We start from the raw sequence: 27,930 nt of genomic DNA on the forward strand, positions 1-27,930 counted from the left end.
TCTGAAAAGTGGGTTGACAACACACCTTCCTGGATGCCTGGCATCTAGGTGAGGGACAAAGGGGTAGCCTCGAGGCCAGAGTGCTTTTCTATCCCAGAGGCACTGAGTTGCACTTCCAGAAGTGCACCCCGGGTGTGAGGAACGGAGACAGACGCAGAAGTGTGCCATCAAGGCTGGACCCGGCCTCTGTGGGTGGGCAGTGTGACTGAGGACTCGTTCCTGTGGTGGGAGTCTTGCCCCCGGAGGGGCTCTGAGGGCACAGGTGGCAGTGCTTAGGCCGGTGTGGAGCCTTCCTGCCTAGAGGCCTGTGGTGTGGGCCCGCCCTGGGACGGGCAATGGGGGGCCTGGTCCCAGGGCAGGCTCTGTAATGACTTGGTGTGACCTTGGGCAGGGCCTGAGACCAGGGAGACAACCGGGCTCTGACGGACTGCAGCTAGAACCTCAGTGCGGAAGGCCAGCAACAAAACGGGGTTCGTGCTCTCCAGGACAGTGGTCGGGGGAGTGTGCGCAAGGGGGGGTACTTGCTCCAGGGTGGGTCACAGCAGTGACTGGCCTGAGTAAAGAAGGGCCAGTGCCACTCCAAGGATCGGAGTCCAGTAGGGTGTCGACTGCCTCCCAGCAGCCAATCCATCCGGGGCACCTCCGGGTCAGGCCTCCGCTGGGACAGGAATGGAGAGGCTTGGGGCTCCTCACGTGCCCCCGGGCAAGTACAGATCTTCCGGCTTCAGTCCCCATCTGTGAAATGGGCAGTGAGGGGGGAGCCTTCCTGCCGACGGGAGTTCTCGGTCAAGTTCCCCGCCCCAGCTGCGCCCACATGGCCGGGCCCCTGCGGAGGGAAAATGAGGTCCTCCCGCCCTGGGGGGGGTCGCGGGAGGGGCCACAGGATCTCCTCCGGCGGGCGCGGGCGCCGGCCTTCACTAGCGCCCAGGGCGGTTCCGGGGTTCCCTGACCCCAGCGGCCGGCGCGCTGGCCTATACGGTAACAGACGGGGAGGGCGCCTACTCCAGGCAATACGGTGGCGGCTCCTCCCTTGTCGCGGTCACGTCCCCCACGTCCCTCGGCCCTGCGAGCGGGGCCAGGGCGGGGGGAGCTTGCTCCCTTCCCACACCCCTCCCTGTCTACCGCCGCAGCCCCACCAGGCCCAGCCGGCTGGTGGTGGGAGGGGCCTTTCCTGGCGAGGGGCTTGCTGATGCCGAGACTCCTTCCTGGAAGGCACTAGCTTTAGGGTGGGGGGCGGCTACAGGGAGTGAGTGGGACAAGATGGCCATGTGATGGGCAGGACAGGTAGTCCCGGGCTGGGCAGGGTCCAGGGCCACAGGGGGTTGCTTCGGACAGGCTCCGGCCTCTACTGCTCACTGGCCCCTTTGAGCCTTCTAGAGGAGGGTGCCCTGATGGGTGAGCCCGCAGCCGTCCACAGGGCCACCCACAGGGCCCGTGGCCCCCTCCTTGTCACATGGGGCACAGGGTTGGAGAGGGGCTGGCCCCAGTGCAGTGGCCAATATGATGCACGAAACCAGCATTTTTGCTCCACTGGCCTCTGCAAGAAGATGTGAGCCCACCCGAGAGCTCCGAGGGCACTAGACATGCCCCGGGGGCTTCGTGGTCAGTGGAAGCGGGGCAGAGGGCCCAGGCTGGGCTTGACAGGCCTGGCTCATGCCTGGGGTAGTATCCAAGGTCCACCTCCCTCCAGCCCCAGCTCTGCACATGGGGGCGGGGGAGGGGTGTGGATCTGGGGTCCTGCACAGGACCTGGGAAAGGGACAAGCACGCTGACCAGTGCTGCCTTCTGAGTCCTGGGCAGTCAGAGGCATCGGTTATGCTGTTACCTGTTTGCACAATAAGAGAGTGGGGAAAGGAAGCAAGGGGGCCTGGGAGGCCCTCCCCCCTCCTAAAGGCGGGGCACTCCCATGTCCATCAACCACCCCCTTATGCTCCGGGGGGACCTCGGGGCTCAAAGGAAGCCAGGTGCTAAGCCACAATGGGGCTGTTTCTTGGTGCCCAGGCATGTGTCCCAAGCCTCCTGGTGCAGGAAGAGTCCAGGAAGGAATGCAGTTGCCCTTCTTGCCCGCCTACCTGGAGCTGGTCTCCAAGGACTGGAAGTCTGCTTAGATAACTGGCCAGTCCCCTCAGAAGGCGAAACTACAGAGCACCTGGGATAGGCCACAGGCTCTAGAGTCGGAGGCCACCACACTGAACCTAAGGGACATGGCCTGCCCTGCAACCTGACAGGCCAGAGACCCAGGAGCCAAGGTGGGTGCGAGGACCTCTGGCACAGAGGTCTAATGGGGAGCATGCCAGGGTGCCCTGGGGACGGCAGGGGGTCTACAGGCTGGAGTGAAGCTGCAGGAGGGGGTTCTGGAAGTGGGTGAAGCCAAGGAGATGTGGGGCTGGTGAGGGCCAGGGTGGTGAGGAGTCGGGTGTGTGAGTTTTGCACTCGCAGTCCAGGTGCAGATGTGGTGGGTGGGTGGGGGGGCCTTTCAAAGCCCAGTTGAGTAAAGTAGGCAGAGAAGGGGGGCACTGGGGAGGGGTGGTGCTGGAGAACAGGCCTGGCGGGAGGCCAGGCTGGCTCAGGGGCTGGGGTCTGGACTCCAGCCGGGATTCAGCCAGCCCGTGGACCGCTGAGGGAGACGCTGGCAGAAGCCCTTGATTTCGGAAAGCACAACGGCCCCTCCCCTCCGAGGTGTGGTCTGCGGCCCAGGGTGTTCCAAGGGATCCCCATGCACGCCCCTCCCTGGGCCCTCTGCTCAGCTTCCAGCCGCCTGGGGCAGTGGGACCTTTTAGGGAAATGGTGGGGGGGCAGCTCCCGGAGCCTCACCTGACCCAGAAACGGGCACACACACACACCCCACCAGGGAGATCAGCTTTCTGAGGCCCAGAGGGCGGGTTATTTCTGGGCTGGGGACGTGGTTTGCATGCTTCCCCGGGAGGGTAAATGTCATCACAAGGCCAGCCGACTGGTGTGTACCCACAGATGTGCCTGCACTGCAGTGAGGGTCCCCGACCAGCCCCCACAGGGGGCCACTCCTGCCATCTGGGGTCTAGATGGGCGGTGGCAGGCTTGTCCTGGGAAGTCTGCGGGTCTGAGCCTCTGCCAGCCTTCCTCCCGCAAGGCACTCTGGGCTGACAAGGCCGTTTTGCTCTCGGACATCCCAGCCCCTTCTCTACCTCCCCCACCCCCTACATTTGCAAAGCGCTCCTGGGCGGAACCCTTTTGCTCCAAACCTAGGGGCCCCACCCGTTCCCTTCCCAGGCTGAGAAACCTCACTTTGAGGACTGGCTGGTGTGGGGAACGGGGAAGGGAATGTTTTAGTCTGGCTGGCACCTAGGAAAACGTCTGAAGGGCCTCTGGGGCCTCTACGGGTGGACGGGGGCCTCCCATGGCCCACACAGATCCTGGAGCATGTTGTACCCTCCTGGCCACTAGGCACTACTCCTCTGACCCTCACCCTACCAGGTGCTGGCTCAGGGGACGCCCCGGGTCCCACAGGTGGCCGGCATCTGTCTCGGAAGACCAGGGGAGCCTTGGGGGTGGGGGTGGGGGGTCCAGCCCTGGTGGGCAGCAGAAAGCAGAGAACGGGGGGCGCCTGGGTGGCACAGCGGTTAAGCGTCTGCCTTCGGCTCAGGGCGTGATCCCGGCGTTATGGGATCGAGCCCCACATCAGGCTCCTCTGCTATGAGCCTGCTTCTTCCTCTCCCACTCCCCTGCTTGTGTTCCCTCTCTCGCTGGCTGTCTCTATCTCTGTCGAATAAATAAAAAAAAATAAAAATAAAAAAATAAGAAAGCAGAGAACTGGGCATTGTGGCTGGTGCGGCCCAGGAGATCTCAGAGGGAGGCCCTCGGTGGTTCTGGGACCCTGGGGATACAGAGTGGAACTGCTGCTAATTTTTGGGTTCAGACGCACTTCCCTCTTTGGCCTTTGCATGGTCCACTTAGTTTATTTTTATTTTATTTATTTATTTATTTATTTTATTTAAAAGATTTTATTTATTTATTCAACAGAGATAGAGACAGCCAGCGAGAGAGGGAACACAGGCAGGGGGAGTGGGAGAGGAAGCAGCAGGCTCACAGCGGAGGAGCCTGATGTGGGGCTCGATCCCATAACGCCAGGATCACGCCCTGAGCCGAAGGCAGACGCTTAACCGCTCTGCCACCCAGGCACCCCCACTTAGTTTATTTTTAAAAATCAATGAATGTCTGTAAACCCACAACCCAAGACAAGCCAGGATTGTGGGGACAACTAGCCGCTCGGGGCCCCCATGGCCAACAGCCCTGCCTCTGTCCTGGGTCTGGGGTTTGTGCTTTCTGCCTCCAACAGTGGCACGGCATCATGACACATCCCTAAGATGGATTTTTGGGGTTTTTATTAAGTTTCCCTGCTGCCTGTACTTCAGGGACTTTTTAAGCTTGACGCTGATGAAGGTAAGGAATACCGCTGCTGGGTGTCCCCACCCTGTGTGTTTGGCTGTGGGATGGCGTTCACCTCTGGTGACGTCCCGGCCTTGGGCACATGCTGCAGCCTGAGGCAGGGATCTGAAGGACAGAACCCAGGGGTGAGGCCAGACTATCCAGGCAGAGTCCGGTACCAGGTTCCAGGTATGCCTTAGATGCAGAAATGGGCCAGCTGGGGGGCTGTGCCAGGTCACGGGTCTGTGGGCACGTCTGCAGGAGGACCGGGGGCTTCCTTGGTCTGGGCGCCCCCGTGAACCTCTCAGCTGTGCCCCCAGGGGCTGTGCATCCCATAGCACCCTGCATCTTGCTCTCCGGTCTACAAGCCTTCTGAGCACTCGGGAGAGCCGGTGGGGAGTGGGGGGTGGTGCCAAAGGGCACGGGGTCCGGGAGCCCAGGAGAGGAGAGTTTGTTCTCTTGGGTTTCCCAGAAGCGGAGCCTGTGGCCGTGAAGCCTGGCCCAGCCTAGGGTGGGGGCCGGGGCCATGTTCTGCTCCAGTGGGCTGTGTCAGCCTTGTCATCAGCCTGGCAGCCAGCTGGCTCCTGGGGATCCATCACCTAACGGTGGTGCTCGAACAGCAGCTACTGCTTGGAATCACCCAGAGTCTTCAGCAAACACCCCCCAACACATGACACACCCTTGAATCGGAGCCCAGACTCCCCCCAGGCAACTGAGTCAGGTGCGCATGGCCGTGATGCTGGGGACAGGGGCGGGGTGGAGACTGGGAGGGGGTTACTCTCCACATTCCTTCCCCCCCTCCGCTGACCCTGCACTCACACTGGCCAGGCACAGAGGCCCTTGTCCTCACTCCAAAGTCCTGCCCCAGATTCTGTCTGTGCCTTGCATACAGAAAATGGGCCACCCAGGGGGCTTTGCAAGGTCAAGGACGATGCTGGAGAGGGCACAGGGGGTGGAGCCAGGTGGCTGAACCTGGGGCAGTGCCGTCCCCTGGTTGGGACGCTCCTGGACATCAGTGTAGGTGGAGCGTTTACACCACGGAACTGGCAGACGCTCCCCATCGGGACTGCTTTCCCCCAGGGCTGGTCATTCGCAGCCGCTGGTGGGGAGACGCCCGGGCCCGGGCTACCCTCCCTTCCCCGCACCTGCGGTGAGGAGGCACTCTTCCGGGAACAGCCTCGGTCTGGTGAGGTGGGGGGACTAGCCCCCAGCCTGATCTCCGGGATGAGGGCATTTCTCGTGCTAGGATGAGGTGGAGGCGAGGGTCCCCAGCTGGACGTCTGGTCCCAGTGTTCCAAGGTACTGTCCCGTGCCTCAACGGCCTAAGTTGTGGCTTGGGGACGGAAGTGGGCCCAGGGCTGCTGTGGGGTTCCAGGCAGACAGTGGGTACTGGCAGCCCCTCCTCGCCTTAGCAGCCTGGGGGCAGGATGGTTTGCTCCAGTGGGCTGCATGGAAGCTGCACCCCTGCCCACCTATCCCTTCATTCAGCTGTCCACCCTGGGGTCTCCCCTTCCTTGATCTGCAGAGACCCCCCCCACCCAGCTGTCCCGGAAGAGCTGCAGCCTGTGGGTAGTTGGGTGGGAGGAATCAGCACCGGCACAGCGAGGGGGCCCTCCTTCGTGGGCCAGAGGGCACAGGGGGCGTCCTCTGCTGCGAGGATTGTCTACTCCCCGACAGCCTGACGGCCCCTGCTGGCTGCCCCCCACTCTGGCCTGCATAGCCAAGCCTGTGTGAGCCTTTGCCCCTCTTCCTTAGGCTCTCCCTCGGGGGACAGTGCGCGGAGAGGACAGAATCGGGAGCCCTGCTTGGGAGAGCACGGCTGGCCACAGCTAGATTAGGTCTCAAGGGACACCACCCCAGGTGGGGCCCCAGGCCCCCTCTCACAGGACCCACCCACAGAGAACGGAAAGTGCAGCCTGTTCCCCACACGGGGTCAGGCAGGATGACGGGCTGGGCTGGGCTGACGTCCCTGCTGGGGTCTGTCCTCCTCAGGAGGTAACCTGAGATTGTGCCGAGCCCAAAAAAGCCACTGCCCTTTCGAGCCAGCTGGGTGGGAGCAGGCCAGGCCTGAGCGGGGGAGGGAGGAAGGGCGGCAGCTGCTGGGCAGGCCAGACCCTCCCGCCCAGGGGCCAGACGCAGGTGAGGGCCAGAGGCGGGGCTGTCAGGTAGCTCGGGCAGCAGGGCCCCGCTGTGGCCGAGGCCGGACAGCCGCGTCAGCTTGCCTTCCTTCCTCAGGACGCACAAGCCGCCCTCCTGGCCATGGGCGGTGCCGTGGTCGACGAGGGCCCCACGGGCATCAGGGCCCCTGACGGGGGCTGGGGCTGGGCCGTCCTCTTCGGCTGCTTCGTCATCACGGGCTTCTCCTACGCCTTCCCCAAGGCGGTCAGCGTCTTCTTCAAGGAGCTCATGCGTGAGTTTGGGATCGGCTACAGCGACATGGCCTGGATCTCCTCCATCCTGCTGGCCATGTTGTACGGGACAGGTAAGGCGCTGTCCCGCCTGGTGGTGGCCTCTGGAGCTCACCAAGGGCAGTTCTGGTTAAGAGCCTCGCACACCAGCACAAAGGCCTGGGGGTGGGGGACTGGCAGGAGGATCCCGTGTCTGCAGCCCAGATTCCGGGGGGCCTGGCGGGGCTCCTGCCTGGAAGCTGCGGCTCCCCGCAGGGCCAAACGGCACAGGCCAAGTGTGTCCAGATGTTTCGCTGTGAACGGTGCTTTGCTCAGGAAGGCGTCTGAGCATGAGTCGCACCCTGGGCACCTGGTGCGTCTGCTGAGCCGGAGCAGGGGGCGTCAGGGGAGCCCGGCCAGGTCTCTCGGTGAGCGTGGAGAGACTGGGCCCAGCCCTATACCCCCACCCCCACAGGCCCACTCTGCAGCGTGTGCGTGAACCGCTTTGGCTGCCGGCCCGTCATGCTTGCGGGTGGCCTCCTAGCGTCCCTGGGCATGGTGGCCGCGTCCTTCTGCAGAAGCATCGTCGAGCTTTACCTCACCGCTGGGGTCATTACTGGTGAGTGGGGCCCGGCCGGGAGCAGGGCAGGCCGTGGCATGCTGGCCCCTCCGTGGCCGGGTGCAGTGGCTCGGGGGGCTGGATATCGGGGCAGTGTGCCCAGAGCAGGGCCTCTCAGGAGTGGGCAGCTGCGGACGGCCCCCCAGCCCTGGCACCAGTCTGTCCCCCGTTCCCCACTGGTCTCTCCTAGCATGTCAGCTGGTGACGGGGCTTCGGACACACACTGGGTCCCCTCACGTGGATATCTGCAGACCCCCACCTAGAACTTCGGGGCAGAAAACGGGGGACGGGTGGAGGGGCCAGGCGGGCTGGCGTGACACCTCGCCTGCCTGCCCCTCCTGCAGGCTTGGGTTTGGCGCTCAACTTCCAGCCATCACTCATCATGCTCAACCGTTACTTCAACAAGAGGCGCCCCGTGGCCAACGGGCTGGCGGCCGCGGGCAGCCCGGTGTTCCTGTGCGCCCTGTCCCCACTGGGGCAGCTGCTGCAGGACCACTACGGCTGGCGGGGCGGCTTCCTCATCCTGGGGGGCCTCCTGCTCAACTGCTGCGTGTGCGCCGCGCTCATGAGGCCCCTGGAGGCGCCCGGGCCGACCTCGGGGCCCACGCCCCCGCGGCCATCCCGGCGGCTGCTGGACCTGAGCGTCTTCAGGGACCGTGGCTTTGTCATCTACGCGGTGGCCGCCTCCATCATGGTGCTGGGGCTCTTCGTGCCCCCCGTGTTCGTGGTGAGCTACGCCAAGGACCTGGGTGTGCCCGACACGCAGGCGGCCTTCCTGCTCACGGTGCTGGGCTTCATCGACATCTTCGCGCGGCCCGCCGCCGGCCTCATCGCAGGCCTCAGGCAGGTGCGGCCCTACTCCGTCCATCTCCTCAGCCTCTCCATGCTCTTCAACGGCGTCACTGACCTCACGGGCTCCACGGCCGGCGACTACGGAGGCCTGGTGGTCTTCTGCATTTTCTTCGGCATCTCCTACGGCATGGTGGGGGCTCTGCAGTTCGAGGTGCTCATGGCGATCGTGGGCACCCAGAAGTTCTCCAGTGCCATCGGCCTCGTGCTGCTGCTGGAGGCCATCGCTGTGCTCATTGGGCCGCCGTCGGGAGGTGAGCGGTGGGACGCAGCGGGGAGCGAGCCTTCTTGGGGAGGGGGACCCACCGTGGGAGGGCTCTTAGATGCAGGGTCCCCTGCCCAGGTGGCCAGCAGGTGCCAGGAGAGAACACCGGCCACGCCCACCTCCTGGGCCAAAGGCCGGCATGGGTGATCCGGGGGGTGGCACTACCCCCGCACCTGGGCCTGCTCAGAGCCAAAGTGAGTGTCAGCTTCCGTTACGCTGGGCTCTTGCTCTTTTGTGAAGGCTGAGAAGATCCTGGGGCGCGGGCTAGGTGGGCAGCTAACTGTAGGCCCCCCCCCATGGGACCCCACGGGCGCCGGGCCTGTGCCTCGTGGTCCTGGTGCCCTTCTGGGGCCTAGGCAGTTCCTGTGAGGGCCACGGGTGAAGAGGCCTCCACAGTGGCAGGCGGTGTGTGGCCAGGTTACCTCCGGGCACCTCAGATGAGGTAAAAGCCTCCAAGCCTCCTGGTCTGTGCTGCCTGGGGGGTGGGGGAGGCCGGGACAGGGTGCCCCCGGGCCGTCCCCGACAGCACAGTGGTGCACAGCTAGTCGGTGACCGTGGGGATGACCTTCACCCCAGGCTGACACTGTCACCCCTTTGCAGGCAAGCTCCTGGATGCGACGCACGCGTACCAGTACGTGTTTGTCCTGGCGGGGGCCGAGGTGCTGGCCTCCTCCCTCGTGCTGGTGCTGGGCAGTTTCTGCATCAGGAAGAGGCCCGAGGCGGCCGTGGGGGAGGAGGAGCGCCACAAGCCCCCCGCGGATGTGAGGGGGGACTCTCGGGAGGTGGAGCACTTCCTGAAAGCAGAGCCTGAGAAAAACGGGGAGGTCGTTCACACCCCAGAGACGAGCGTCTGAGCCCAGGCGGCCAGCGGGGGTGACGGAACCGGACAGACACTTCAACGCTCACGTTTATTTCACAAACAGGACTAGCTCGGCCGTCCGTGTTTCTCCGGGGAGGTGGTGGGCTGGGAACCGTGTCATTCCAAACTGTGGCGAAGACGAGCCGCGAGGTTACGAGCCGTCTGCACCGGGGACCCAGCCTGCTGACCCCGGAGCAGCCCGGTGCCCACCGCTGAGCTCAGGGACCTAGAAACCCACGCTTGAGACACAATACGGCGGGCATCAGAGGGCGGGGCTGGGGAGAGCCGGCAGAGCGGCACCGTCTCGGGAGGGGGCCTCCCCACGTGGCTGGCTGCGCTCCATCCCGCCCTGTCTCCACCATGACGCCCCAGCCCGCCCCTCACGGGGTGCCTGGGGGACAACACTCCCTTCCTTTGCCTCTGAAGGTCAGAAATAAACCTGCGTGTGGGAGGAGCCACCTTGGAAGGAACGTCTACAAGGAGGTGGGGTGTTGTTCTGCGTGGGGTAGGGGTCTGACCGTTCCCCCCAAATTCATTTTCTCAACTATCTGGTGGTTTTTACAGCGTGGCTCTGGCCCTTGTCAGCCGGGTCAACTTTCTGAGTGCTGCTGCTTCTGTGCCCCGCTCTGCTGGAGCCCAGACAGCTCAGAGCATCCACACGGGGCCCTGGTGGCTGGCAGGGAAGGGGGCCGTGCTGCAGGGGTGTGGCTGCACCCGGGAGCCCCTACGAGACGTGTGCACTTAAGCTGAGACATACGTGTGATTCTTGTTCACTGTCTGTGTTTAAAAAAAATGACCTTCCTGCCTTCCATTTATTCACCCCTTGGCTGGTGGATCGTGGCCCTATGCGGTCAGCGCCCAGGGTGGGCATCTGCTCCCGTCCTCCTCGTCCAGCCCTGCTCGGCCTCGCCCCGGGTACCTCACACCCACCTGCCCTCGTGGCCAGTGGTGGCCTGTGTGGCTGGGAGCCCGGTCAGAGGCCGCTGGGGCCGCCTCAGTAGGTGGTGCGTCGCGGGCGCTGGGGACGGCAGCGGGCACCCTGGCGGGCCGTGTGCAGCCGGAGAGATGCCACGTCCCTGCTCCTCTGCAATGAAAAGCAAGCGAAAGCTCACATCTTGTCCCTCCCAGAGAGGTCCCCCCCGAGGGGACTGCTGCTCTCCCTCCTCCACCTGCCCGTCAAGCTGTGCGGAGGGACTGGGCGCCTGCCCGCGGTGCCGGCCCGTAGCCCTGGGCGCCCCCGACGCCCTTCCTGGTCTGCCTGGACCCTCTGCGGGGGGCCCGGGCTGTGGCGGTGCTCGTGGTCGCAGGGTTGGTGGGTCTCTGTCGTACGAGCCCCACCTGGCTGCTGCTGGCCAGGAGCAACAGAAGTGGGCGTCCTACCCCGTCTCCATGCCTGTGCCCAAAGGCCTGGCCCAGCGTGAGGACCAGTCCTGCTCTGGGGACAATGTCAAGCAATTCTGAGATGGTCAGCATTGCTCCAATCGAGGCAGGAAGCGCAGCCGGCCTGGGGGCTGGGGTCCACGCAGGCACACACGCACGCGCTCCAGGCTGAGCGAGAGTTCTGCCACCCTCCCTTGGCCTCAGGAATACGGGCCTGTCCGTCCCTTAGCTGGCACCTCGGTGGACATGTTAGGTGGACCCAAGGCTCCCTGCCCACCACAGTGTCAACGCCTCTGGCCCATACTGGAGGCTGGGGTTCGAGGCCCAAGGGTGAGCAGGCACTCTTGTCTGCCTAGGTTTTGGTTCCAGATGTTTCCGGTGGGCCTGACGTAAGAAAAATGAAGCTTGCTGTCCTCAGGAAGCTATGGCTACCTAGGGCTGAGGCCTCCTCCCTCACAGGAGTCCAGGAGAACAGTCAGCACTCGGGGAGCCATGGATGGGGCTGTCCTTCACCCTCCAGACATCCGTGCCAAAGGCAGCTCGTGGCCAGCACCCCCGAAGCCCACCCTTCCGAGTGACGCAGATGCCTGTGCCCAGCCCCCTCCTCGCAGGGTGCACACACACCACCCTGACCACTCTGCGCTGCTGGCCCTAGCCTGGTCAGACCTGGGGGCACCTGCCACATACACACAGTTGGGAGGGGCCTGTGTGAAGACGACCCTGGCACACATGTGGGCCCCAAACTGGGGGTCCCTAGGGGATCTGCCAGTGATGTTTCGGGAGGCTGTTGCCCAGGATCAGCAGGGGCCCACTAGTGGGGGTTGTGAAGGGCTGTCCAGTCCTTCCCAGCATCTAAACCATGGCCTTGAGGACGCAGACCCCGGCACACGTTCCTCTGGGACCTCAAACACACCTGTACAGGTGCAGAGCAGAGAGGGTGCTGCTTCCAGAGAGCCCACCAGACGGAGCTAGGAACAGGACAGGAACAGGGTGCAGGGGGTTCCAGGAGGAGCTCCAAACAGCCCTCTGGGCAGGGGTGAGGCCTGGAGGTGGCCGGGGCGGCACATCCTCCTGAGCACGGAGCCCGCCATGTGCCCAGGGGCTGGACCCTGGGTCAGGAAGATGGGGCAGCCAGTACGTGTCTCCTAGCACCGAGGGACCAAGGAACAGGACAGGCATACTCTGGGCAGAAGGCAGGGCGGTGGCCCCTGTCCTGCCTGCAGCCCCCTCCCGGCAGAACAGGGAAGGGCAGCTCAGGGCTCGTGTCACTGGCACTTTGGCTGGGTGCAAGGGTTGGCAGGTGGGGTGAGCTGCAAGGAGTCCGAATGCTGCCTTCCCAGCGCTGGCTGCTAAATGAGAAGGGCTGAGGGCCAAAGAAGAGCCCAGCCCTATTCTAGAACCTCAGAGCCCACTGGGTTCTGCCAGTGGCAGGAAGGAGAGGGCCTGAGCCCAAGGGCAGGGACTCAGGGCCCACACCCTCCAGAACACCCCCAGGCACCAAGGGCCGTGGGGCAGGAAGATTACAGCACACAGGCCCAGAGCTGCTGGCTCCTCCGGCACACACGGGGCCAGCCCCTTGCTCAGTGGGGTCTGGGGCTCATGGGGTCTTCAACAGCTCAAGTGGGAGAGGGAAGCCAAGGCCACGAGTACGACAAAGGGATGAGCCCACCCGGGGGGCCACGGAGCTGGGGGTGGGGGGTGAGGACGGGCAGACAACAGCAGAGCCTCAGGCGCAGGGCATGTATGCTGGCCCCTCATGGGGACTGGGGCTGACAGGCCGGAGCCCCTTGGTCGGGGAGGGGGGCCCCCGGGAGCCACCTCGCAGGAACCAGGCACGCCCGTCCATGGCAGCAGGAACGCTGCTCACTCCCCAGAACACTCAAGGCAGCCAGTAGTACTTCTTTCCGGGCTGCGCCGAGGCCCACGGAGCTCAGGTGCCTGCCCCGTGAAGGTGCTTAAGCCAGGGGAGAAGGGACTGGCGCTGGTGGACAGCCTGCACAGGTGTCGGCTCCGGGACCTTGGGAAGTGGCAGCCCGTCCCTGCGGCCTGCTGCCCACCAGCTTATACAGACAGCACCGCTGGGCCACGCAAGGACAGACATAAGACGCCTCTTCTCAGGAGAGCAGTCCTCACCTGGTTAACCTATGCACACCGACACCTCTCTGACTAGGAAATAAAAAGCAGCGCAGGCCGGGGGGAAAGGTAAAAGTCATCACGGGTTTATTATTTACACGGTGGTTAAGCACATGAATGCAAGGATCACACAAACGTGCCGAGTCGGAGATTGGCCGCCAATACACAGGTTGGTACAGACGCTGCAACTACATTTCCTGCAGCGGGAGGGCAGCAAGTGTGCACGGACGGACGGACGGACGGACGTCCGCACAGCTGAGGGCCCAGGGTTTGGGCCCACCTCTCCAACACAATCCAGCCATTTCAGGTCGAAGCCCAGATGCGGAGCGAGGGAAGGCCGCCCCTAGAGGTCTCTGGCACTCCATCGCGGCTGTGGCTGCTAACACCGTGCCCCCAGGGGCAGGCCCGCCTCTGAAGAGGGCATTAGGTCACAAGAAAGCCCCCAGCCTGCCCTGACCCGCCCGGGCTCGCACTGCACTCCCAGAAACAGCCCCACCTGGCCAAGTCCCTGCACCCCAAAACAGAGTAGCCCGCTCAGGACTCACCAAGCAGCCAATAGTCGCACACACTAGTCAGGGCGTCTGGGGACCAGCGCTCCCGTGCTAGGGGCCCGAGGGGGGGCAGGAAGGGGGAAAACAGACACGGACGCCTCTAGGCCCCTCATGTGCTGCCAAGTGCCCCGGTCTCCAACAGAGCACTCTGCAACAGGGTGACAGGAGGAGAGGTGGACGTACCCACAAATACAGATTATTGCACCTTGTTTCCCACGGCGGGGGGTGGGGGGGCTCCTGGCTACTGGTTGCCACCACCGCCTGGTGCCGCTGCCTGCTACAAAATGAGGGAGCGTCCTGGAAAACCACCAGGAACCCAGCGGCGCCAAGAGGGTCTTCCTTGCAAGACTCAGCCCCACCCTGCTTCTTGACCCGTGGGGTTCGCTGTATCCCAATGAAGGTGGTGAAAGGAAGCGCGTGACGCCACACCCTCCTGGACAACCAGTCTGAGTCGCCAGCTTCTTGGCACTTCAGGGTGGATCCCCTTGGGCCCGAGGCCGCTGTGGTTAAGCCTGGCACAGCACAGACGGCCACGTCCTCGGTTCTGAGCGCACAGCATTAACACACTTCGAGGGTCAATCTACACAGATCACATTTACAGTCGGTTTAGAAAAGTTCCCCAATTCAAAGACACTTAGGCAACACCACCACCAAAATAACCACACGTGACCCCAAAGGAGGGACCCGATGTCTCTCGGTTCGAAATCCTCTCCTGAGGGACCAGCAACGCCCACGCAAAAAGCCTTGGCTCCCGAGGTCTTCCATGCTCAGCTTCCTTCTCGCCGCGTCCGGGGAACTCAGGTGTGCCGTGCCCGCTAACTGCTCTGAGGACCACGTCGCGTCACGTAGGCATTCTGGTGTAGGTGGGGAAGGGACAGTGACAGCCAAAACCAGCGTAATGAGGCCACAGGACATACGGCACACAACACACACACAGACATCACTTACACACACACGTCTACACGGGACAGCACTTCCGGTGAGAAAACCCCTCTCCACAGCGGACCACACAACAATGGGACACAAAGCAGAGGACGGGCGCCCGCGCGCGCTCTGCTCCCTGACTCGCTCTGCCCTCCACAGAAACTCCACGCCAGCCTTGTTCCAGGGCTCGTTAAAGTCAACATCGGTTTTAAGACCGCAAAAACAGACGAGAAAGAAACAATAAAAAGACAGATCTCTTTACACAGATTTAAGCCAGTAATTTTTAGCAAAATGATACAAAACTGTCTTAACCAAGAAGAAGATCGGTGGTTACAGTAGGCTCGTCAGGGAGCAGGGCGCACCGCCACTGGAGGGGAACCGAAAGGCTCTGGAGCGGGAGTTTGGTTCTCTCTGCAATTGTCTCTCACACTCTGCTTTTCTTCCCAGCCCGTGACAACCGAGTCCACGTGGGGGGCCCTCGGTGCAGCCCCTGTGACGGCAGCGCTTTGGAGTCTGTCCGGTTTAGTTTGTGTTTTGTTCCCCCACGGGCGTCGCTGGGTGGGCGGCCTGGAGAGCTCCCGGTGTTAACATTTCGGTTCTAGACCGGGGGCGTGTCACTAGTAAAGCCACTGTAACAGAGTAGATCAGCCATGCATTGTCTGCCCTTCACAGCAAAAGGGGAGTTCTCATCGGTGCACCACAGACTGAAGACCACTGGAAGCCACCCGACCGGGAATCTGTCGGAGCCAAAGCACAGGAGAAGGTCAGCATGAAGCCGGTGGGTCAGGCTCGGGCACAAAACACCAGTGACGGCGAGGGGACACAGATGCTGCCCAGCCCTACTCCGGACGTGTGAGCCCCAGCCACTCTGGATGGCCCCTCTGCGGCCAGGACACGTGCTCAGCAGAACGAGTGACAGGAAGATGGGGAAGGAGGAAGAGGCATGCAAGCAAGTAGGCCGGGTGGCCATGGAGCTAGAAGCCCAAGAACGATCGGACCAGACAGAGTCCAAGCTGGAAGAGGTACTCGCTCCCAGCACTCCTTCCTGCAAAGTAACCTGGTGTTTTGTAAGTGGGAACCAGGTGCTGTGTGGGCCCCGGGGCTCCCCGTGGGGGGGAGGCGTGAAAAGCAGCTCCTATCGACGTGCGCGAGAACACAGTCACCCTGGAACTGTGGCTGTCTCCCAGACGCGCGGAGCCCAGCAGCGGCAAGCCCTGACCGGCGCAGCATCACCGACCGGAGGGAGCCTGGCTTGGACGTCCAGCCATGCGCCAACGGCAGGGGAGCAGGCGGCTGTGGCTGACGGGTTAATACAGACGGCAGCACGGATGGGACGCTGAGCAGAGACCGAGCTCGAAAAGAAAAACAAACGAGGACAGAAATAAATGCGAAAGAAGAGAGTGACAAAGCCAGGGCGGCAGAGACCACCAGGAGACTCCCGCAGCAAGAGCGCAAGAGCCCCCACCAAGCATGGCCTGCTCAGCTGAGCACGATACGACACACGCCCCGCACAATGGACCCGGGCTGGGCGGCTCGAGGGTCCTGGGACCACTGGAGCCAGGCGTTAAGTGCAGAACCCTGGGCTCCTGCTCCCACCACGGGCCCCAGACTCTCGAGACCACCGCAGGGCCAACAGCCAGCTAACGGCGGGCAGGGTCCTGGGGCCGCCCCATTCGGAGACTCTCCGGTCTGCTCACCCCAAGACGGGGCGACCGAGCACGGCTGCTCTGGAATCCACACGAGGAAAAGCACCGGGCGGAGGGACGTCGCTCTCCCTGCAGCACCTGGCATGCAAGCCCAGTCCCACCTGCGCAGCCCGTGGTGGACGCAGGGGTGGTCAGCGCCCGCCCGCCCGGTGCCTGCTGCCTCACAAGACCCGACACGAGCACACTCACCCAGGGCTGCCTTCCAACGGGAGACGTGCAGCTACTTGCCGTGGTGTTCGAAAGGAATGCTATTCTGAGGTGGGGGGAAAAGAGAGCTGTTGGTAAGGGCTCTGCTGGCAACCAGCACTGTGGCCTTCCTCACCCTGCTTCGGCCAGGTCCACCACTGACCATGCCGCCTCACAAGGGACCCCAGGAACCTGGCGAGTGGCCCCCGAACGAGAGCAGCCGCTGCTGCTCCTTGAGGCTGATCGGCTGATGAGGCCAACGAGGGGCCAGGCGGACCCCTGCTCAGTCCTCAGGCAGTGAGCAAACCTGACATCTGGATGGCATCCCCTCTACTGGCCCCTCCCCGAGGCCCTGCTTGCTGCTCAGTGTGCCCTGCGCTCGGGCCGGGGGAGGACTGGCCACAAGAAGACCAAGGGGCTGCAGGCCTTGTTTTGGGAATCATGAATGCAAACACAAACCAACCAGAAAGAGTGACTGGCTCAGAGACTGGGTCCCATTCTACTAAGAGCACTGCACCCAGAAGGCCTTTTCTTCTCAGAGAGAAAAACCTGCAGTAGGTTCACGGACCAGATGCTCTCTGGGCTCCAGGCTGCTCTGGCTGAGAAGCCAGACGCACGCCCTGGGTCGGTAGTGTGGGGACTGCGGTCCAGCAGGAGCCGCCCTCGAGAAAGAAGCTGGGGCAAGGAGAAGCCACCCTCCTGCGAAGTCTGCGTGTGCCACGGCTGAGGGGTCAGAACCAAGAACACAGCTGTCCACGGCCCTCCCCCGCGCCCGCCCGCAGAGTCAGCGGGTCCTCCCACAGGCTGGCTGGCGGCTCGAGCACCTTCCTGCTGAAAATGAACTACTCCCTTGGACTCGGTACATCTGCTCAAGACGCAACATCCCCTCCAGGCGCACAAAGAACCGAGAGAGAAACGGCAGCCCCGGGGGAAGCTGGCGGGATGCGGCCTCAGCCCCAGAAGGGCGGGGCCACCCTCGTGCAACAGAAGTAACACGGTTCTACCTTCACCCCACTGTCTTTGGGGGGAGTGCGAGCGGAACCTACAGAACCGTAGAAGCTGGAGCAGCTCCCCTCGCTCTGGAACTTCCAACCCACTGGGGCAGACGTGGGGGTCAACCCCTTGCTTCGAGTCTCAGGAAGAGCCTCTTGCCGCCCTGCAAAGCGTCCTGAGAGCGAGTACTGGTGGGTGATCAGGAAAACCCAAAAAAGGGAGCCATCCCTGGGATGTGGATGCATCGGGGACACACCCCAAGGGCCGTGTCCTCAACATGAAGACCCTAAGAAACCCCCTAGGGTGACCAGTGCTCCTTTCAGAGGGGAAACACCCCCGAAATCACATCTCTGGAGGCTCCTCTCTGTTGTCCAGCCCATCGCTTCTTCACACAGAAAGCAAAATGAAGAACAAAGACGCAGGACTCCCAGTTGCAAGCTCGCCTCAGCTAAGGAAGACTTCAAGGGAAGGCTCTTGGGGCGTGCAGGCTGAGGCTGGCCACACTGGAGGAGAAGCTGGGCGCAGACCTGGCGGTCGCAGGCTCTCTGGCCCTTTCATTTCCCTCAGTGGTCCCAAACCCTCCAGATACTTTCTCTTCCCTCAGAGAGAATTAGGTTTGCCCCGTCCCTTCATCTCCGCTGGTGGAGGCCCCAAATCTGGATCCTGAGCTCAGACAGAGCCCGTGACAGCCACAGAGCCCGGCTGTCCCTGCCTGGGGTGTCTGGGGCCCCAGTGCATGCCTGGGCTCTCAGCCACGCGTGGGTACACACTGCCCAGGACCTGCTCCTGGCTGCTGACTCATGGATTCCAGGGCCTGTGGGAAGAAGCCTGTAGCCCTTTCTGTGTCCTGCGGGGAGGACTGGGGGCTGGGAGCCATAAGGGGCCCAATCTCATGACCGTGGCCAGACTCCTTGAGCCCCACAACACAAACTACCTGTACCCTTAGTCTCTCCGGCAGAAAGTTGTAATACAAAACCAACCCATTTCTGGCAGAACTACCAGAAGTGTTTACAGTGAAACTATGCATTCACTTGATTAAAATAAAAGGTCAGGAGCACTCTTTCTGCCTGGGCACGCTTTGCTCCTCTGCCGGAAGGCCAAGCCAACGCCGCAGAACTGAGCTTCTGGGCAGTTCTCACAGACCCTGTGCTCTCCTAACCAACGTGCTGACCCACCATTCGCCAACGAGCTACGCCCAGCACCAAGCGCATGCCGACAGCAGGGCCCAGTGCTAACTCGTCCACGAGAGGTGCCACGCTGACCCAGAGGGGTGCTGCCTGAGTGCACAGCCCAGAACACTGGCTTCCGGTGCGTTTCTGAAACCAGTGCCTGCCCACCTAGCAGATAACCATGGGGCACAGGCACCCCGGAGGACCCTTGAAGAAGCAGAAGAAATGCCCTCTGACCCACTGCCACTCACAGAAGAGGGCCCTGGAAGCTACGCGAGGAAGAACATCCATGTGTGTCAAGAGCTCATCTGTGGAGGGCATGTGAGCAAATGCAGGAGAGCCACGGCACCAAAGCCAGAGAAGGAAGAGGAGGACGTGAGAGAAGGAAACCGCGTGACCCAGACACTTCCCTGAGGACACCTGCCTCGTCAGAAAGAAGACAAGCGGGCGGGGACTTCAGAAGAGAGGAACCCTTACTGGCAGCACACTGCCTGGCGCCAGGCTCCAACAGGCTCGTCCACACAGCCTTACAGGGCCGCCAGCAACCCCCCACAGGCTACGTGTACCCACGACAAACATGCAGCATGAGCAGGCCTGGCATTTCCAGTCTGCGCAGGAAGACGGCCCAGCCTCCAAGGCTGGCTCCGGGAGGGGGCCGGGACCGCGAGGACAGCAGCTAAAGAGAAAAAACCCCATCACCCACACCGGCATGGTTGGGGAGCCAAGCCCTTCATCTGCACAGCCCACCTCAGGCTCCCAACCAAAGGGCCGCACAGCACCAAGGGGCAGAGTGTCCCTCCCCAGCTAAAACTCAGGAATGGAGGAGAAAGGAAAGAAGGAAGGAAGGAAGAAGCCCTTCAACACCCGCACCACTCTGCTTGGCGCCCTAAGAGCAGCCCAGACACAAAGGGGCCCGAGGCCCGCAGTGGCCCGAACTTGGCGAGCCCAGAGCGCATACCCTTGTGGTGCGCGTACCTGTGAGGTGGACATGCGGGAGGTGTCTTGCCGGCCCGTGAGATCGGAGGACGAGATGTTGACAGGGGCGCCGCGGTGCAGCCGCATACTCACTTTCCGCTCTCTTTCCACACCAGACACGGGCCGAGGAGAGGTGTTAGCTGGAGGGGGAGACAGGGGTGATGGTGAGGGCTCGGGGCAGACCCCTGACCCAGCGTGAGGGGGCCTCTCCTCAGCATCCAGTACACAGAGGAGTGGGTGCCGCTACACGCCACCAGATGTACGGGGCGGCAACAGGAGGCTGACCCCTGGCTGGCTTGCACAGCAGTGGTGGGCAGGGCCCACGGAGCACCCAGGGACGCCAGTATCCTGGTTCCAGGTGGACTTTCCCAGGAGCAAAGGACCAGGAGTCCAGCAGGAGGGCAGCCCGAGGCCTCCCTACTTACGATGCCGCTCACAGAGGGGATGGAGGGGTGGGGACTGAGAGGCTCCCAGGGAGCAATCCGTGTCACAAGAAAGAGAAACAATGGAGAAAGAGAAACAGACGTGCCCCGGCCGGCCAATCCTCAGAAACCAGAGTCTACCAGGACTGGACGCATACAGCCTCGCCCACAAGCTCTGCCCACCTGAAGCCTGCATGGGGCCCCGCAGCTCCAACAGCCAGAGCAGCCAACACACAAACCAGAAACCCCCAGTGCCTGCTGGGGAGACGTGGTGCCAGCCCACTCACCAGTGTGTGAGGTAGGGGTGAGGGGGGTGGGAGGAGCCACTTCCTGGGTGCCCCGTAGGCGGCCAGAGGCCGTGGAGGGGAGGCCGCGGGCGGCTGGGTTTCGGGAGTGCCTCAGCCGCTCCTCTCGGTCCCGGCGCTCCCGCTCAGCGTCATCAGCAGCCCGGCTGGCTCCCTGCAAAGGAAACAGGGTAAGACCAGACTGAATGGGATCTGGGGGACAACCACCCACGGGCCCTGGCTGTCCCGCTGCCAGAGAAGCCATCCAGGGCAATGTAGCCAGCTGGGATGAGGCCTCTCCCTCTCTAGGACAGCGGCCTGCCCCTTGGCCCTGTGAGTGTGCAGATGAGGTCTTCCCAACACTCCTGAACCCCAAACTCTGATGGCAACTGGGTGACTTTTTCCCTGTGAGCATCCACACAGGGATGGGAAATCGTATGAGCTCAGGTCAGCGGCGGGCCCAAGGTGTTGGATCCCCAAGGGGATCCAAGAGGCACGCGGAGCCCAGCTGGCTGGTCCTAGGGCGGACGTGGGCCAGGGCACACATGACGAGAATGCAGGAAGCCAGGTCTGCCGTGGAAGGTCCCGTGTGATGGACACCACAGCCAGCTCTACTCTGAGCAAGTACGACCCAGACGAGTGGGGGCACGACAGCCACCACGTTCCAGTGAACAGCACCTAACAGTCTGCAAACTGCAGCCCACGAGCCAAATCCAGCCACCATCATTTCTACAAGTGAAGTTTTCCTGATGTAGCCGCACCCACTTGTGCCCCACACCGCCCGTGGCAGCTTCCCAGCCGCGCAGAGCCGAGTGCTTCTCCCACCACACGCACACTGCAAAGCTGAGATGATTCATTCTCCAGCCCTGCCCAGAGAAGGGTGGCCAGTCCCGCTGGAAGGGGGATAACGCCGGAAGGCTGTCCAGACTCTGGGCCATCGGTGGTCGCACGTCCTGAGCCAGCCCACTGAGGGGCACCTGCAAAGCTCCAGGACAAGCCTTCCTGTCTTATGCCCTCTGAAGGGGAGCTTCTGTTCCTCCATCAGACCTTCTCACCCTGGAAAGGTTCCAATTTCTGTTTTAAACTAACTAAATAGAACAAATTTGTAATGAAAAACAAAGCAGAAGTTCCAAAAAACCCTGGAAGTTTCCAGCAACAGTGTCTGAAAATTAATTAGCTAGACTCATAGAGAGACTCACGGATGAACAGCAGGTTTAGAGAACAAAACATCAAAGCAGAAGTTCAGTACATAGGCAAACACCTGCACCCGCTTAATAAGCCTGGCAGCAAAGTCAACCACAGCCTAGCACCTCTCCAGGCACCCACCCTGCTCGCTCTCACCCACACGGCCGGGTCAGAGGGAGGAGGGGCAAAAGGTCACCCCACATGGCTGGAGCCCTTGGCCTTGGCCATACCCCCCTGCATGACACACACTCTGGAGCCACGCCTCCCACCACAGGCAGTCAAAACCATGGCGCTCTTAGCCATGGTGACAGCAATCACAGAAGTACCTTCCAAGTAAAGGTTTATCATTCCAGTAAGAGCCGTGGTTCCAGGCAGACCTGCACTTGCTGGCTCCAGGGGGCCCGGTGCCGACGTGGTGCTGCCTTTGCTCTCCCTTGATGGGGATCTTGCTTTTCTCAGAACCTTCTGCCTGGGGTGGACCCCACCTAGGCCACAGCCATCGCAGGTACCCTCGGCCCCCCAGTGCGGCGGCAGAGGCCTCTGGCTGAGAAGTAAAAGAGGCAGCAGCACACTTACAAATTTGAGCATGTTCCAGTCGAACACGTAGTCATAGGAGAAGCCCTGGCGGTGGAAGAGATTCCTGAAGAGCTGCCTCAGGTAGGAGTAGTCAGGCTTGTCGTCAAAACGCAAGGAGCGGCAGAAATTCAGGTACGTGGCAAACTCCGCTGTAAGATAAGACACTCAGCGCTAACTAGCTATACCCGACTGGGTGTCCGTCGACATGTCTGCCACCATCCGCGGCCACACACACTTAGGACGTGAAACGTGGCGTCTCAAACACTGGTCACATTGGGAGGAACCGACGCTTAGGAAAAGCTGGTACCACAGAGCACTGCCTGGTTTCACCTGCGGCATTTCTCCACAGGAACAAGGACAACTCCATGCGACATGGTCCCCAGAAGGTAAAGGAACAGCAGGGACAGAAGGCTGCCACCAACTCACAGACACAGCCTCCCAGTGCCCCCTCACCCCCACCCTGAGATCGTGGGCCGGCCCGATGCCTGCCCTCGAGGACACGCACAGGGATAGCTTTTACACAGCACTTCGATGGGGGTGGACATCTTCTTCTCGCTGATCCGCTCGTACTTCTGTCTCTTGGTGGCTGCCTTCAGCCCCTGCCAGGGCAGAGAGCCCAGGTTGAAGTACATGAGCACATAGCCCAGTGACTCCAGGTCATCTCTTCGAGATTGTTCTGGAAAAGATGGGAAATGGGTCAAGGACAGCGTGTGTGTGTCTGCAGCCGCAAGCCCAAGACCCCAGGCACACTCTTGACTGTGGAAATGAACTTTTAAAACAACAGAAAAATATTCTTGGATTCTTTGTTTCAATGTGCCCTTGGGAAACTCACACCCCTGAATGAGTGACACCAATGTTACAGGGACTATCAGAAAGCCCAACCATTTACCTGCCCCCACACCTCACAAAGGGTTTTCGAGAGTACGGAGAGCGAGCCTTTGCTACAAAGGTCTGATGACAGCCTCCGTGTCAAACATGCTGACCACTCCCAGGGTCCCCCAAGAGGCTGGCCTTTCCCTAAGAGATGGCCATGCCCAAGGCAGCCTGGTGACTGGGGGCACAAGAGACCCCACCACCCACGGGCTCACCGATTCCAAGATGCGTGTTGATGGAGGCATACCGCGCCGTCCCAGTGAGGTTTTTGTTCTCACGGTAGGGGATGTGCTGGTGGGTCCTGGCGTCCCGGTACTTCTTGGCCAGCCCAAAGTCGATGATGTAGACCAGGTTGCCCTTCTTCCCCAGCCCCATGAGAAAGTTATCTGGCTTCACGTCTCGGTGGATGAAATTCTTTGAATGAATGTATTCAATGCGACTAATCTGTAGGTAGGGAAGTAATGACTAGAGATTAAATCCCAGCAGCAGTCTTGGCAAAGGCAACTGCTTGGCAGAGTGAGGGCTGTGCCCTCAGCTGCACGTCCTGCGGCCCTTGGCCAGAGCAGAGTAACTCCACAACCAGGGAAGGATGCTGAACGGACCATCCTCCACACACCCGCCTGGCTGGGGCCATCAACCAACAGCAGCCTGACAGGACCATCCCTCCCTGAGAAGGGTCTGCACCAGCAGTCCTTCCTGCAGGGGCCCACCAGGAAACGCACGCACACCTCCAAACCCGACCCACGGTCACAATCCTGCAGCAAAGGTGAATGCACTCTCACTCTCCGCCTGTGGACACTAACAGGCACAGAAGGAGAACAGCACCCGAATGTGCCGTAAGACTGCCAAGTCATACCAAGCACGTGCCGAGGGCCCAGGCTCCCTGTCACCGCAGAAACACTGATTCTTACCATCTGGTCAGCGAGCAGCAGGACAGTTTTGAGGCTGAATTTCCTCGAGCAGAAGTTGAATAGATCCTCCAGGCTCGGCCCCAACAGCTCCATCACCATGACGTTGTAGTCCCCCTCGGCCCCACACCACCGGATGGTGGGGATGCCCACTATAAGAGAAACCCAACACACCTGTGCTCGCATGCTGGGACACACCACACGAGACACACACTGCGACAAGGGCCAGGCGGGCCGCAGCTGGAAGTGACACTGGGAGAGAATGGGAGGCCAGTGTCCCAGGCGGGGGAGTGAGCAGATGCAAGACAGACTCCTGCTGACCTTCGGCCCAAGTCACAAATCAGGAACCAGGGCTTGCTGCTGTGAACCGAAGTCCACACTTGGTTCAGGTTTCCTTGGTTTTCCTGTCACACCCTCTTTCTGCCCCAGTCCTCACGTCTCCTCAGGCTGCCTCTGGGCTGAGCCGTCTCTCCCATCTCTGGTTTCGGGGGCCGGGCAATTCTTGGGGGGACGGGGGAGGGAGGTTCTGCCAGGGGTCGTCCCTCTGTCGGGATGTGTCTCATGTTGGGTGATGGGTCTGGGGAGGAAGACCACAGAGCTGAAGGGCCTTCTCGTCACAGAAGGTCAGGTCCCTGCTCTCAATGTGACTTGTCACCAAGGATGGGACCTTGACCCCTGGCTGGGGTGTGGTCATTCTCCCCAGCGTGTGTACTGTTCTCTCTGGGGGGACGTCACTATGTGGAGCCCACGCTCCGGGGGGCAGGGGTGGGGGGGTCATGCTCTCCTTCTTGAGGGCAGAGCATCCATATATAGTACTCAGATTTGTCTCTTCTCTCCATTTACTTATTTATTTTTATTTTTTAAAGATTTATTTATTTGTCAGAGAGAAAAGGCGCGCACACAAGCAGGGGGAGCAGCAGGCAGAGGGAGAAGCAGACTCCCCGCTGAGCAGGGAGCCTGATGTGGGACTCGATCCCAGGACCCTGAGATCATGACCTGAGCCAAACGCAGCCGCTTCACAGAAGTAGCCACCCAGGCGCCCCTGTGGGTACCTATCTTATATTCTCGTCTATACTGCAGCCCCATATCACTCACTCTTGTGAACAGGGCTCTAGCCGTGGTCGCGGGGGGTGAGGCCCTTGACCAAAACTAAGTTTTTAGTTCAGCTTTATAGCAAGTTGTGATACCAACTGGGCAACCCCCTTTCATTTTTAAAATTAATTACTTAAAAATGTATTTTACATGTTTCATGAGAACAAATTCAACAAACAGATTTAAGTTATAAAGCAGAATGAAGGAAAGGTCCGGAGCCCAGCACCTACCCAGACCCAGGACATTCTTTCTAACTATGCCTACTCTTACACACCTCTCTCCTCTCATTTTTGTGCTCCCCACATCATGACCATCCAGGGCTTTATCATTCCCTTGCTTTTAATAAAGTAAGGGTGCATGCTTACTACTCAGCCACAGAAAAGGATGAAATCTTGCCATTTTAGATAACAAGGATGGATTAGAGGGTATGATGCTAAATAAAATAAGAGAAAAAATACCACACAATTTTATTTACATGTGAAATCTAAAAAACAAAACACACAAGCAAAAAAAACAAAACAAACCCAGAAACAGACTCATACATACAGACAGTGAAGTGGTAGCTGCAAGGGGGTGGGACAAAACAGGTGAGGGGGGTTAAGAGGCACAATCTCCCCGTTATAAAATAAATAAAATAAAAAAGAGGAAAAAAGGTCACTGGGATGAAACGTACAGCACAGGGAATATAGGCAGTAATACTGTCGGAACATGGTATGGTGACAGGTGGTGGCCACACCTGTTGCGTGTGCACTGTGTTAACATACAGACCTGTCAAGTCACCATGCTGTACTCCAGTAACTAGTATAATTGAGTTTTATTATATTTCTTTTTTTTTAAAGAAGATTTTATTTATTTATTGGGGGGGAGGATCACAAGCAGGAGGGGAAGGGTAGAGGGAGAAGCAGACTCCATGCTGAGCAGAGAGCCTGATGCAGGACTCGATCCCAGGACCCTGGAATAATGACCTGAGCCGAAGGCAGACACTTCACTGACTGAGCCACCCAGACGCCCTAATTTTATTACGCTTGTATTAAATCATTTTTAAAAACTATACATGCTGTATAGTACTCCCCTTGGAGAACAGATCACAATTCATCTATTCTTTCCCTTGGAATGTCTGACTTTGCTATTACAAACGGTGCTACTCAGTATACCCTTATTTATGTCCACGGATAAAAATTCTTATACACGAAATTCTTGTTCACATCCAGTTTCCCCAGGCGCATGCTTACAAACACAGAGCACAAGTTATCTGACCCTATGAGACGATGTCACCTTGTTTCCCGAGATGGAAAGCCCACTCCACACGCCCGCCAGCAGTGAGCTGGTGAAGAGTACCACCAGATCACTGACTTTTCATCAATCAAGTGGGTGTGAGATGGGTCTCAGTGAACTCTCAATTTGGAACTTTCTTCTGTATTTATTGGCCACATGCTGTTCTTCTTTGAAATGTCTAACCTCGTCTTTTGCCAATTTTTCTATCAGGGAGTCTTTTGTCTATTTATAGCCATTCTTCAAAAATTCTGGGTACTAAACCATTGTTTTTTGTTTTTGNACTCCACACGCCCGCCAGCAGTGAGCTGGTGAAGAGTACCACCAGATCACTGACTTTTCATCAATCAAGTGGGTGTGAGATGGGTCTCAGTGAACTCTCAATTTGGAACTTTCTTCTGTATTTATTGGCCACATGCTGTTCTTCTTTGAAATGTCTAACCTCGTCTTTTGCCAATTTTTCTATCAGGGAGTCTTTTGTCTATTTATAGCCATTCTTCAAAAATTCTGGGTACTAAACCATTGTTGATTTTATGTAAGGCATATCTTTTTTCTTCTGGAGCCGCCTTTTTTTTTTTTTTTAAGATTTTATTTATTCATTTGACAGAGAGCCAGCCAGCGAGAGAGGGAACACAGGCAAGGGGAGTGGGAGAGGAAGAAGCAGGCTCCCAGCGGAGGAGCCCGATGTGGGGCTCGATCCCAGAATGCTGGGATCACGCCCTGAGCTGAAGGCAGACGCTTAATGACTGAACCACCCAGGCGCCCCCCTTTTGGACCCTTTTGATGAGAAATTTTAACAAAGATGAACATATCAATCTTTTCCATTATAAGTAATGTTTTTGGTATAAGAAACCCTGGGTCAGAAATAAATACTATTATTATCTTTCAAGAGTTTAAAAGTTACTCAATATCAACCAAGATGGAGTAATGGGAGCCCAATTTACCCTCACATCCGCAAAAACCAGAAGACTTAACAAAACACAGAAGATGTGGAAAAGTGGTTTCTAAGACACTGAACAGGGGAGGCAATGAACGACACTCAGGCCTGAGAGCGGACACAAGCCGCGTGGTCCACAGGCTGCCCCCGCCTCGACTGCCAGCAGAGATGTAAAAACTGAACAAAGTAACTTGACTTCGTCCCCTGTAACTACGTGGAGAAGAACCTGAGTGGCAAGAGTAAAATACCAGCAAGCTAGCAAGTAAGACTCCCGACGTCCGGCATCTAAACATTACCAGGAGGCAAAGAAGCAGAAAACATCCACACTGAGAACGGTCCATCAACTGAAACTGGCTCAGACGCTGAGTTCGCAGAGAAAGACAACAGGAGTCTTATAGGGGCAAGTGGGGGACTCAGTCGGTGAAGTGTCTGACTCTTGATTTCGGCTCAGGTCATGATCTCGGTCGTGGGATGGAGCCCTGTGTCTGGCTCTGCATTCAGCAGGGAGCCTGCTGGAGATTCTCTCTCTCCCCCTCTGCTCCTCTCCCGTCCATGTGCTCTCTCTCTCTAAAAATAAATAAATAAATCTGAATAAAAGTTATTATAAATTTTAATTATATTCCATGTCAAAAAAGCTACACAAGGGAGATTTATAAAAGACTCAAATCCAATTTTTAGAGATGAGAACTACAGTGTCTGAGATCAGACGGTGCAGAAGAAAAGACGCGTGACTCGAAGGCACAGCGATAGAAACTACTGGAAAAGCAGCAAGAGCCACCTGCAAGCCACCTCGTATCTATTATCACCGAAGACCCCAGGAAAGATGGAGGAGGGGGACAGAGATGATGTTGGAAGTAGCTGGATGGAGACAACAAACCTACAGATATAAGCTCAGGGGACCCCACACACAAGAGCCATAAAGAACATCACATAAATGTCCATATCTGCTAATCAAATCACTCAAAATGAGTGACAAAGAGA

At 59.7% G+C, this 27,930-nt stretch overlaps 2 protein-coding genes across 9 annotated transcripts in view; one reads left to right on the plus strand and one right to left on the minus strand.

The window, feature by feature from the left end:
- Positions 1-9,853, plus strand: SLC16A3 (solute carrier family 16 member 3). Of its 5 annotated transcripts, none has more exons than XM_034641045.1 (6): positions 5-2,249; positions 5,025-5,125; positions 6,640-6,886; positions 7,267-7,410; positions 7,755-8,513; positions 9,125-9,853. In XM_034641045.1, exons 3-6 carry the CDS (start codon positions 6,664-6,666, stop codon positions 9,376-9,378), a joined length of 1,380 nt encoding a protein of 459 aa, XP_034496936.1. In that variant the 5' UTR covers positions 5-2,249; positions 5,025-5,125; positions 6,640-6,663; the 3' UTR covers positions 9,379-9,853. The 5 variants fall into 5 exon arrangements, with proteins under 5 accessions (XP_034496939.1, XP_034496936.1, XP_034496937.1 ...); XM_034641046.1 differs by having other exon boundaries at positions 5,028-5,125; XM_034641044.1 differs by lacking the exon at positions 5,025-5,125 and having other exon boundaries at positions 5-470; positions 2,002-2,249.
- Positions 9,414-27,930, minus strand: part of CSNK1D (casein kinase 1 delta) — a 26,975-nt gene continuing 8,458 nt past the window's right edge. Inside the window, exons 2-9 of one of the 4 annotated variants that reach the window (XM_034641049.1) lie at positions 23,970-24,225; positions 23,652-23,800; positions 22,956-23,184; positions 22,373-22,543; positions 21,868-22,016; positions 20,110-20,281; positions 19,401-19,540; positions 9,414-10,467 (exon numbers count right to left, since the gene is read on the minus strand). In XM_034641049.1, the coding sequence (XP_034496940.1) occupies positions 10,378-10,467; positions 19,401-19,540; positions 20,110-20,281; positions 21,868-22,016; positions 22,373-22,543; positions 22,956-23,184; positions 23,652-23,750 (1,050 nt within the window). In that variant the 5' untranslated portion in view covers positions 23,751-23,800; positions 23,970-24,225 and the 3' untranslated portion in view covers positions 9,414-10,377. Of the gene's footprint in view, positions 10,468-12,960; positions 15,109-16,266; positions 16,331-19,400; positions 19,541-20,109; positions 20,282-21,867; positions 22,017-22,372; positions 22,544-22,955; positions 23,185-23,651; positions 23,801-23,969; positions 24,226-27,930 lie in introns of those variants that run through there. The other 3 variants (XM_019798774.2, XM_019798758.2, XM_019798764.2) reach the window with 3 other exon arrangements.

Source organism: Ailuropoda melanoleuca, chromosome 13 (genome assembly GCF_002007445.2).
Source record: "Ailuropoda melanoleuca isolate Jingjing chromosome 13, ASM200744v2, whole genome shotgun sequence".
Classification (NCBI taxonomy): Eukaryota; Metazoa; Chordata; class Mammalia; order Carnivora; family Ursidae; genus Ailuropoda; species Ailuropoda melanoleuca.